The 12143-nt window shown below is 44.8% G+C and overlaps 1 protein-coding gene across 1 annotated transcript in view; it reads right to left on the bottom strand.

Moving 5' to 3' along the window:
• dennd4a (DENN/MADD domain containing 4A) overlaps window positions 1–12143 on the bottom strand; it is a 123956-nt gene that overhangs the window by 5639 nt on the left and 106174 nt on the right. The window contains exons 28-30 of the mRNA XM_064990332.1: window positions 8147–8696; window positions 4255–4375; window positions 1803–1977 (exon numbers count right to left, since the gene is read on the bottom strand). Of these exons, the coding sequence (XP_064846404.1) occupies window positions 1803–1977; window positions 4255–4375; window positions 8147–8696 (846 nt within the window). The remainder of the gene's footprint in view (window positions 1–1802; window positions 1978–4254; window positions 4376–8146; window positions 8697–12143) is intronic.

The raw sequence follows: 12143 nt of genomic DNA, 5'->3' as shown, positions 1-12143 counted from the left end.
TGGGTGATATAATGATATAATGATATAATGATATAATGACATAATGATATACTGATATAATGGGTGATATAATGATATAATGATATAATGGGTGATGTAATGATATAATGATATAATGATATAATGATATAATGGGTGATATAATGATATAATGGGTGATAAAATCATATAATGATATAATGGGTGATATAATGATATAATGGGTGATAAAATCATATAATGATATAATGGGTGATATAATGATATAATGGGTGATATAATGATATAATGGGTGATATAATGATATAATGATATAATGGGCGATATAATGATATAATGGGTGATATAATGATATAATGGGTGATATAATGATATAATGATATAATGATATAATGGGTGATATAATGATATAATGATATAATGATATAATGATATAATGGGCGATATAATGATATAATGGGTGATATAATGATATAATGGGTGATATAATGATATAATGATATAATGATATAATGGGTGATATAATGATATAATGGGTGATATAATGATATAATGATATAATGATATAATGATATAATGATACAATGGGTGATATAATGATATAATGATATAATGATATAATGGGTGATATAATGATATAATGATATAATGATATAATGATACAATGGGTGATATAATGATATAATGGGTGATATAATGATATAATGGGTGATATAATAATATAATGGGTGATATAATAATATAATGATATAATGGGTGATAGAAACTGTGGGTGATAGAAACTGTGGGTGATAGAAACTGTTGGTGATACAATGATAATAATATCATGGGTGATATAATGAAATAATGGGTGATATACTGATATAATGGGTGATATAATAATATAATGTGTGATATAATGATATAATGATATAATGGGTGATATAATGATATAATGGGTGATATAATGATATAATGATATAATGGGTGATATAATGATATAATGGGTGATATCATAATATAATGTGTGATATAATGATATAATGGGTGATATAATGATATAATGGGTGATATAATGATATAATGGGTGACATAATGATATAATGACATAATGGGTGATATAATGATATAATGGGTGATATAATGATATAATGATATAATGGGTGATATAATGATATAATGGGTGATATAATGATATAATGGGTGATATAATGATATAATGGGTGATATAATGATATAATGGGTGATATAATGATATAATGGATGATATAATGATATAATGATATAATGATATAATGGGTGATATAATGATATAATGGATGATATAATGATATAATGGGTGATATAATGATATAATGGGTGATATAATGATATAATGACATAATGGGTGATATAATGATATAATGGGTGATATAATGATATAATGATATAATGGGTGATATCATGATATAATGGGTGATATCATAATATAATGGGTGATATAATGATATAATGGGTGATATAATGATATAATGGGTGCTATAATGATATAATGATATAATGGGTGATATAATGATATAATGGGTGATATAATGATATCATGGGTGATATCATCAACACCTCTGTTTTATTCGGGCTCCATGAGAAGGTGGACATTGTTCATGCATGAATTAAACCAATCACACGCTGCAGTATTCAAGCTTGTATTTTGAATAACTGCTAAGTCACGCTTTTTAAAATGTTACAGTGCCAGGACTTCATGTGTCTGTGTAGATGTCCTTCACCATACCTCTGTCTGTCTGTCTGTCTGTCTGTCTGTCTGTCTGTCTGTCTGTCTGTCTGTCTGTAGATGTCCTTCCCCATACCTCTGTCTGTTGAAGCCCAGCTCTGGTCCCAGCAGCTGTAGGATCTGACTCATGGGCTGGTAGACATCCCCCTTCTGGATGTTCCTCACTGCACCCTGTAGGAACTCAGAGGAGAAGAGATGGTCCTGGGGCTGGCCCTCCTCATACACCGTTCCACTGGCTGAGGGGACAGAGACTAGAGATAGCAGGGAAACAAAGTTAGCACCTATACAGGGACAGAGACAGGAGGGTACAGACTCTACAGAGAGACAGGAGGGGTCCGACTCTACAGAGAGACAGGCGGCGTCAGACTCTACAGAGAGACAGGAGGGGTCAGACTCTACAGAGAGACAGGAGGGGTCCGACTCTACAGAGAGACAGGAGGCGTCAGACACTACAGAGAGACAGGAGGGGTCAGACTCTACAGAGAGACAGGAGGGGTCAGACTCTACAGAGAGACAGGAGGGGTCAGACTCTACAGAGAGACAGGAGGGGTCAGACTCTACAGAGAGACAGGAGGGGTTAGACTCTACAGAGAGACAGGAGGGGTTAGACTCTACAGAGAGACAGGAGGGGTCAGACTCTACAGAGAGACAGGAGGCGTCAGACACTACAGAGAGACAGGAGGGGTCAGACTCTACAGAGAGACAGGAGGGGTCAGACTCTACAGAGAGACAGGAGGGGTTAGACTCTACAGAGAGACAGGAGGGGTTAGACTCTACAGAGAGACAGGAGGGGTCAGACTCTACAGAGAGACAGGAGGGGTCCGACTCTACAGAGAGACAGGAGGGGTTAGACTCTACAGAGAGACAGGAGGGGTTAGACTCTACAGAGAGACAGGAGGGGTCAGACTCTACAGAGAGACAGGAGGGGTCAGACTCTACAGAGAGACAGGAGGGGTCAGACTCTACAGAGAGACAGGAGGGGTCAGACTCTACAGAGAGACAGGAGGGGTTAGACTCTACAGAGAGACAGGAGGGGTTAGACTCTACAGAGAGACAGGAGGTGTCAGATTCTACAGAGAGACAGGAGGGGTTAGACTCTACAGAGAGACAGGAGGGGTTAGACTCTACAGAGAGACAGGAGGGGTTTGACTCTACAGAGAGACAGGAGGGGTCAGACTCTACAGAGAGACAGGAGGCGTCAGACTCTACAGAGAGACAGGAGGGGTTAGACTCTACAGAGAGACAGGAGGGGTTTGACTCTACAGAGAGACAGGAGGTGTCAGACTCTACAGAGAGACAGGAGGGGTTAGACTCTACAGAGAGACAGGAGGGGTCAGACTCTACAGAGAGACAGGAGGGGTCAGACTCTACAGAGAGACAGGGACAGGAGGGGTCAGACTCTACAGAGAGACAGGGACAGGAGGGGTCAGACTCTACAGAGAGACAGGGACAGGAGGGGTCAGACTCTACAGAGAGACAGGAGGGGTTAGACTCTACAGAGAGACAAGAGGGGTCAGACTCTACAGAGAGACAGGGACAGGAGGGGTCAGACTCTACAGAGAGACAGGAGGGGTTAGACTCTACAGAGAGACAGGAGGGGTCAGACTCTACAGAGATACAGGAGGGGTCAGACTCTACAGAGAGACAGGAGGGTAAAGAACGTCACTCTTCTTGCCTAGCGAGTACCATTTCCACCTGATTCAGCTCAGACGAAGACTACTCAATCACATGGCTTCCTCCAGGGGCATTTAAACCCATCATGCTATTGAAGAAAGCCTTCTGGGGCCTCCCGGGTGGCGCAGTGGTTAAGCTGTGTCACCAGAGACCCTGGGTTCGCGCTCTGTCGCAACCGGCCGCGACCGGGAGGTCCGTGGGGCGACGCACAATTGGCCTAGCATCGTCCGGGTTAGGGAAGTCTTGGCCGGTAGGGATATCCTTGTCTCATCGCGCACCATCGACTCCTGTGGCGGGCCGGGCACAGTGCGCACTAACCAAGGTTGCCAGGTGCACGGTGTTTCCTCCGACACATTGGTGCGGCTGGCTTCCGGGTTGGATGCGCGCTGTGTTAAGAAGCAGTGCGGCTTGGTTGGGTTGTGTATCGGAGGACGCATGGCTTTCAACCTTCGTCTCTCCCGAGCCCGTACGGGAGTTGTAGCGATGAGACAAGATAGTAGCTACTAAAACAATTGGATACCATGAAATTGGGGAGAAAAAGGGCTACATTTTTTACAAATAAAATAAAAAATGATCAACAATTCAGGCAGTTTCACAGATCTGCTACAGGAACAGGAAGTAATATCCCCACTTACCATGTCTCCTATCATTGTCACAGTGATTAGACTAGAGAGAACAGGAAGTAATATCCCCACTTACCATGTCTCCTATCATTGTCACAGTGATTAGACTAGAGAGAACAGGAAGTAATATCCCCACTTACCATGTTTCCTATCACTGTCACAGTGATTCAACTACACATTTACAAAGTTTGGAAAATCACTTTATAAATCCGATCCATTGTGATGACTTACAGTGTGCGTGCCAGAGCATGTATAGGGCCTGGACGGAGTCCTGGTGGAGTGATGGGTTGTCCCACAGGATGCGAACCAGGACATGTTTACTGTCCTCTGAAGACACGCTCTGGGCTGGGACCTGACAGGAGAGAGAACACAAATCACTGTCTCTTCTGTTTCAATGACAACTGCTCCGATCCGGCTTGAAGGATGTAAAAGACAACATACGCGTTCTGTAAGTTGCCCTAGGAACAACAACAAACGCCCTAGGAACAACAACAAACGCACTAGGAACAACAACAAACGCCCTAGGAACAACAACAAACGCCCTAGGAACAACAACAAACGCCCTAGGAACAACAACAAACGCCCTAGGTCCAACAACAAACGCCCTAGGAACAACAACAAACGCCCTAGGTCCAACAACAAACGCCCTAGGACCAACAACAAACGCCCTAGGAACAACAACAAATGCCCTAGGAACAACAACAAACGCCCTAGGAACAACAACAAACGCCCTAGGTCCAACAACAAACGCCCTAGGAACAACAACAAACGCCCTAGGTCCAACGACAAATGCCCTAGGACCAACAACAAACGCCCTAGGAACAACAACAAACGCCCTAGGTCCAACAACAAACGCCCTAGAAACAACAACAAATGCCCCAGGTCCAACAACAAACGCCCTAGGAACAACAACAAACGCCCTAGGAACAACAACAAATGCCCTAGGTCCAACAACAAACGCCCTAGGTCCAACAACAAACGCCCTAGGTCCAGCAACAAACGCCCTAGGAACAACAACAAACGCCCTAGGAACAACAACAAACGCCCCAGGTCCAACAACAAACGCCCTAGGAACAACAACAAACGCCCTAGGTCCAACAACAAACGCCCTAGGAACAACAACAAATGCCCTAGGGACAACAACGAACGCCCGAGGTCCAACAACAAACGCCCTAGGTCCAACAACAAACACCCTCGGAACAACAACAAACTCCCTAGGAACAACAACAAACGCCCTAGGTCCAACAACAAACACCCTAGGAACAACAACAAACGCCCTAGGAACAACAACAAACGCCCCAGGAACAACAACAAAAAGCCCTAGGAACAACAACAAAGACCCTAGGTCCAACAACAAACGCCCTAGGAACAACAACAAACGCCCCAGGTCCAACAACAAACGCCCTAGGAACAACAACAAACGCCCTAGGAACAACAACAAATGACCTAGGAACAACAACAAACGCCCTAGGAACAACAACAAACTCCTTAGGAACAACAACAAACGACCTAGGAACAACAACAAACGACCTAGGAACAACAACAAATGCCCTAGGAACAACAACAAACGCCCGAGGTCCAACAACAAACGCCCTAGGTCCAACAACAAACGCCCTCGGAACAACAACAAACTCCCTAGGAACAACAACAAACGCCCCAGGTCCAACAACAAACGCCCTAGGAACAACAACAAACTCCCTAGGAACAACAACAAATGCCCTAGGAACAACAACAAACGCCCTAGGTCCAACAACAAACGCCCTAGGAACAACAACAAACTCCCTAGGAACAACAACAAACTCCATAGGAACAACAACAAACGCCCTAGGAACAACAACAAACTCCCTAGGTCCAAAAACAAACGCCCTAGGTCCAACAACAAACGCCCTAGGAACAACAACAAACGCCCTTGGAACAACAACAAACGCCCTAGGAACAACAACAAACGCCCTAGGAACAACAACAAACGCCCTAGGAACAACAACTAACGCCCCAGGTCCAACAACATACGCCCTAGGAACAACAACAAACGCCGTAGGTCCAACAACAAAACGCCCTAGGAACAACAACAAATGCCCTAGGAACAACAACAAACGCCCTAGGAACAACAACAAACGCCCGAGGAACAACAAACGCCCTAGGAACAACAACAAACTCCCTAGGTCCAACAACAAACGCCATAGGAACAACAACAAACGCCCTAGGACCAACAACAAATGCCCTAGGAACAACAACAAACGCCCTAGGTCCAACAACAATCGCCCTAGGAACAACAACAAACGCCCTAGGAACAACAACAAACGCCCTAGGAACAACAACAAACGCCCTAGGTCCAACAACAAACGCCCTAGGAACAACAACAAACGCCCTAGGAACAACAACAAACGCTCTAGGAACAACAACAAACACCCTAGGAACAATAACAAACACTCTAGGTCCCTGTTTAAAGGGACAATGTATAAATAACGTACTTTCATGTTCAGTGTAGTGTAACGTACGGGTACATTCAGTGGAGTGTAACATACAGGTACATTCAGTGGAGTGTAACGTACGGGTACATTCAGTGGAGTGTAACATACGGGTACATTCAGTGGAGTGTAACATACGGGTACGTTCAGTGTAGTGTAACATACGGGTACGTTCAGTGGAGTGTAACATACGGGTACATTCAGTGGAGTGTAACATACGGGTACATTCAGTGGAGTGTAACATACGGGTACATTCAGTGGAGTGTAACATACGGGTACATTCAGTGGAGTGTAACATACGGGTACATTCAGTGGAGTGTAACATACGGGTACATTCAGTGGAGTGTAACGTGCGGGTACATTCAGTGTAGTGTAACATACGGGTATGTTCAGTGTAGTGTAATGTACGGGTACGTTCAGTGTAGTGTAATGTACGGGTACGTTCAGTGTAGTGTACCATACGGGTACATTCAGTGGAGTGTAACATACGGGTACATTCAGTGTAGTGTAATGTACGGGTACGTTCAGTGTAGTGTAATGTACGGGTACATTCAGTGTAGTGTAATGTACGGGTACATTCAGTGTAGTGTAATGTACGGGTACATTCAATGTAGTGTAACATACGGGTACATTCAGTGGAGTGTAACATACGGGTACGTTCAGTGTAGTGTAACATACGGGTACGTTCAGTGTAGTGTAACGTACGGGTATGTTCATTGTAGTGTAATGTACGGGTACATTCAGTGTAGTGTAATGTACGGGTACATTCAGTGTAGTGTAATGTACGGGTACATTCAGTGTAGTGTAATGTACAGGTATGTTCAGTGTAGTGTAATGTACGGGTACATTCAGTGTAGTGTAATGTACAGGTATGTTCAGTGTAGTGTAATGTACGGGTATGTTCAGGTATGTTCAGTGTAGTGTAATGTACGGGTATGTTCAGTGTAGTGTAATGTACAGGTATGTTCAGTGTAGTGTAATGTACGGGTATGTTCAGTGTAGTGTAATGTACAGGTATGTTCAGTGTAGTGTAACGTACGGGTATGTTCAGTGTAGTGTACCATACGGGTACGTTCAGTGTAGTGTAACATATGGGTATGTTCAGTGTAGTGTAACATACGGGTACGTTCAGTGTAGTGTAACATATGGGTATGTTCAGTGTAGTGTAATGTACGGGTACATTCAGTGTAGTGTAACATATGGGTATGTTCAGTGTAGTGTAACATACGGGTACATTCAGTGTAGTGTAATGTACGGGTACATTCAGTGTAGTGTAATGTACGGGAACATTCAGTGTAGTGTAACATACGGGTATGTTCAGTGTAGTGTAACATACGGGTACGTTCAGTGTAGTGTAACATATGGGTATGTTCAGTGTAGTGTAATGTACGGGTACATTCAGTGTAGTGTAATGTACGGGAACATTCAGTGTAGTGTAACATACGGGTACATTCATTGTAGTGTAACATACGGGTACATTCAGTGTAGTGTAACATACAGGTATGTTCAGTGTAGTGTAATGTACGGGTATGTTCAGTGTAGTGTAACATACGGGTACGTTCAGTGTAGTGTAACATACGGGTACGTTCAGTGTAGTGTAACATACGGGTACGTTCAGTGTAGTGTAACATACGGGTACGTTCAGTGTAGTGTACCTGCGGTACGTGTCCCTGGCTGCAGTGCTGTGAGGTCAGTATGAGACCGGGCAGATGAGAGGGGAGTTCCAGTCTGCGGTAGCACCACACCAGGTTCCAGAATACGATAGGGTGCTGGTCCACGATGCTGGGAGAACTGATCACCTGGTCCCCCTCATTACTCAGCAAAGACTCTAGCTCTTTCCACAGAACCAAGGGACTCAGGTAGGGAACTGTCACCGGGACTGGGGGAGATGGGGATGGGGATGGGGTTGGGGTTGGAGAACTACTCACTGGGGAACTACGAGTTGTAGTTGAGGCAGGGGATGGGGGAGAGGCTGGAGGTGGGGGAGAGGCTGGAGGTGGGGGAGAGGTTGAAGGTGGGGCTGAGGTTGGATCTGAAGTTGTGCCTGGGACAGGGTCCCGTGGACACCCAGCTACACCCTTAGTGTCCTGTTGCTCCGCTGCTGGAGCTGTGGTTGACTGGGGTGTCAGTGCTCCAGCTGCAGTCTCAGGGTTGACTGAAGACGTTGTGTCCTCTCCTGAAGGTTGGTGACTCTCGTCACTGGTCCTAAAGAGACAAACATGTACGGGATCTGAGTTGTGTGTACCAGTGATGGAAAGTACTTTTAATATTTTACTATCACATACGCTGCTGTTTACCCCTACCTACAGTATACTGCTGTTACTGTCTATTATCTATCCTTTACCCCTACCTACAGTATACTGCTGTTACTGTCTATTATCTATCCTTTACCCTTACCTACAGTATACTTCTGTTACTGTCTATTATCTATCCTTTACCCCTACCTACAGTATACTGCTGTTACTGTCTATTATCTATCCTTTACCCCTACCTACAATATACTGCTGTTACTGTCTATTACCTATAATTTACCCCTATCCTTTACCCCTACCTGCAGTATACTGCTGTTACTGTCTATTATCTATCCTTTACCCCTACAGTATACTGCTGTTACTGTCTATTATCTATCCTTTACCCCTACCTACAGTATACTGCTGTTACTGTCTATTATCTATCCTTTACCCCTACCTACAGTATACTACTGTCTATTATCTATCCTTTACCCCTACCTACAGTATACTGCTGTTACTGTCTATTATCTATCCTTTACCCCTACCTACAGTATACTGCTGTTACTGTCTATTATCTATCCTTTACCCCTACCTACAGTATACTGCTGTTACTGTCTATTATCTATCCTTTACCCCTACCTACAGTATACTGCTGTTACTGTCTATTATCTATCCTTTACCCCTACCTACAGTATACTGCTGTTACTGTTTATTATCTATCCTGTTGTCTAGTCACTTTACCCCTCCCCATATGTACATATATACCACCATTATCCTGTACCCCAGCACCATTATCCTGTACCCCAGCACCATTATCTTGTACCCCAGCACCATTATCTTGTACCCCAGCACCATTATCTTGTACCCCAGCACCATTATCTTGTACCCCAGCACCATTATCTTGTACCCCAGCACCATTATCTTGTACCCCAGCACCATTATCTTGTACCCCAGCACCATTATCTTGTACCCCAGCACATTGACTTGGTACTGTTATCCCGTGTATATAGCCAAGTTATCTTTAGTCATTGTGCATTTGTTCTCTTTGCTTTGTTGGGAAGTAAGGCCTGTCAGTCAGCATGTCACTGTTAGTCTACACCTGTTGTTTACCAAGCATGTGAAATACAATTTTTTGACTTTTACTTGAGTCATTTTCTGTCAAGGTATCTTTCCAATTACTTTAGTAGGTACGTTTTCTACCAGCGGTGTGTGTGTGTGTGTGTGTCGTAGTGTCGTAGTGACGTAGTGTCGTAGTGTGTGTGGGTGTGTCGTAGTGTGTGTGTGTGTCGTAGTGTCGTAGTGTCGTAGTGTGTGTGTCATAGTGTGTGTGTCGTAGTGTCGTAGTGTCGTAGTGTGTGTGTCGTAGTGTCGTAGTGTCGTAGTGTCGTAGTGTCGTAGTGTCGTAGTGTGTGTGTCGTAGTGTCGTAGTGTCGTGGTGTCGTAGTGTGTGTGTGTCGTAGTGTCGTAGTGTGTGTGTCGTAGTGTCGTAGTGTCGTAGTGTCGTAGTGTCGTAGTGTGTGTGTGTCGTAGTGTCGTAGTGTCGTAGTGTCGTAGTGTGTGTGTCGTAGTGTCGTAGTGTGTGTGTGGTAGTGTCGTAGTGTCGTAGTGTCGTAGTGTCATAGTGTGTGTGTCGTAGTGTCGTAGTGTCGTAGTGTCGTAGTGTGTGTGTCGTAGTGTCGTAGTGTCGTAGTGTCGTAGTGTGTGTGTCGTAGTGTCGTAGTGTCGTAGTGTGTGTGTCGTAGTGTCGTAGTGTGTGTGTGTGTGTCGTAGTGTGTGTGTGTGTCATAGTGTGTGTGTGTGTGTGTGTGTGTGTGTCGTAGTGTTTGTGTGTGTGTGTGTCGTAGTGTCGTAGTGTGTGTGTGTGTCGTAGTGTCGTAGTGAGTGTGTGTGTGTCGTAGTGTGTGTGTGTGTGTGTGTGTCATAGTGTGTGTGTGTTGTAGTGTGTGTCGTAATGTGCCGTACTGTGTGTGTGTGTGTCATAGTGTGTGTGTGTGTTGTAGTACGTTTGTCGTAATGTGTCGTACTGTGTGTGTGTGTGTCGTAGTGTGTGTTGTAGTGTCGTAGTGTCGTAGTGTCGTAGTGTCGTAGTGTGTGTGTGTGTGTGTGTGTGTGTCGTAGTGTCGTAGTGTCGTAGTGTCGTAGTGTGTGTGTCGTAGTGTCGTAGTGTCGTAGTGTCGTAGTGTGTGTATCGTAGTGTCGTAGTGTCGTAGTGTGGTAGTGTCGTAGTGTCGTAGTGTCGTAGTGTCGTAGTGTGTGTGTGTGTCGTAGTGTCGTAGTGTCGTAGTGTCGTAGTGTCGTAGTGTGTCGTAGTGTCGTAGTGTCGTAGTGTCATAGTGTGTGTGTCGTAGTGTCGTAGTGTCGTAGTGTGTGTGTCGTAGTGTCGTAGTGTCGTAGTGTGTGTGTCGTAGTGTCGTAGTGTGTGTGTCGTAGTGTCGTAGTGTCGTAGTGTGTGTGTCGTAGTGTCGTAGTGTCGTAGTGTGTCGTAGTGTCGTAGTGTCGTAGTGTGTGTGTCGTAGTGTCGTAGTGTTGTAGTGTGTCGTAGTGTCGTAGTGTCGTAGTGTCGTAGTGTGTGTGTCGTAGTGTCGTAGTGTTGTAGTGTGTGTGTCGTAGTGTCGTAGTGTCGTAGTGTCGTAGTGTCGTAGTGTCGTATTGTGTGTGTCGTAGTGTCGTAGTGTGTGTGTCGTAGTGTCGTAGTGTCGTAGTGTCGTAGTGTCGTAGTGTGTGTGTCGTAGTGTCGTAGTGTGTGTGTCGTAGTGTCGTAGTGTGTGTGTCGTAGTGTCGTAGTGTCATAGTGTGTGTGTGTGTCGTAGTGTCGTAGTGTCGTAGTGTCGTAGTGTGTGTGTCGTAGTGTCGTAGTGTCGTAGTGTGTGTGTCGTAGTGTCGTAGTGTCGTAGTGTGTGTGTCGTAGTGTCATAGTGTGTGTGTCGTAGTGTGTGTGTCGTAGTGTCGTAGTGTCGTAGTGTGTCGTAGTGTCGTAGTGTTGTAGTGTCGTAGTGTCGTAGTGTGTGTGTCGTAGTGTCATAGTGTCGTAGTGTGTGTGTCGTAGTGTCGTAGTGTCGTAGTGTCGTAGTGTCGTAGTGTGTGTGTCGTAGTGTCGTAGTGTCGTAGTGTGTGTCGTAGTGTCGTAGTGTCGTAGTGTCGTAGTGTGTGTGTCGTAGTGTCGTAGTGTGTGTGTCGTAGTGTCGTAGTGTGTGTGTCGTAGTGTCGTAGTGTCATAGTGTGTGTGTGTGTCGTAGTGTCGTAGTGTCGTAGTGTGTGTGTGTGTCGTAGTGTGTGTGTCGTAGTGTGTGTGTCGTAGTGTCGTAGTGTGTGTGTGTCGTAGTGTCGTGGTGTCGTAGTGTGTGTGTCGTAGTGTCGTAGTGTGTGTGTCGTAGTGTCGTAGTGTGTGTGTGTTTGTGTGTGTCGTAGTGTTTGTGTGTGT

The sequence above is a fragment of the Oncorhynchus masou genome, chromosome 15 (assembly GCF_036934945.1).
Source record: "Oncorhynchus masou masou isolate Uvic2021 chromosome 15, UVic_Omas_1.1, whole genome shotgun sequence".
Classification (NCBI taxonomy): Eukaryota; Metazoa; Chordata; class Actinopteri; order Salmoniformes; family Salmonidae; genus Oncorhynchus; species Oncorhynchus masou.
This window is presented reverse-complemented; position numbering and strand designations above follow the sequence as displayed.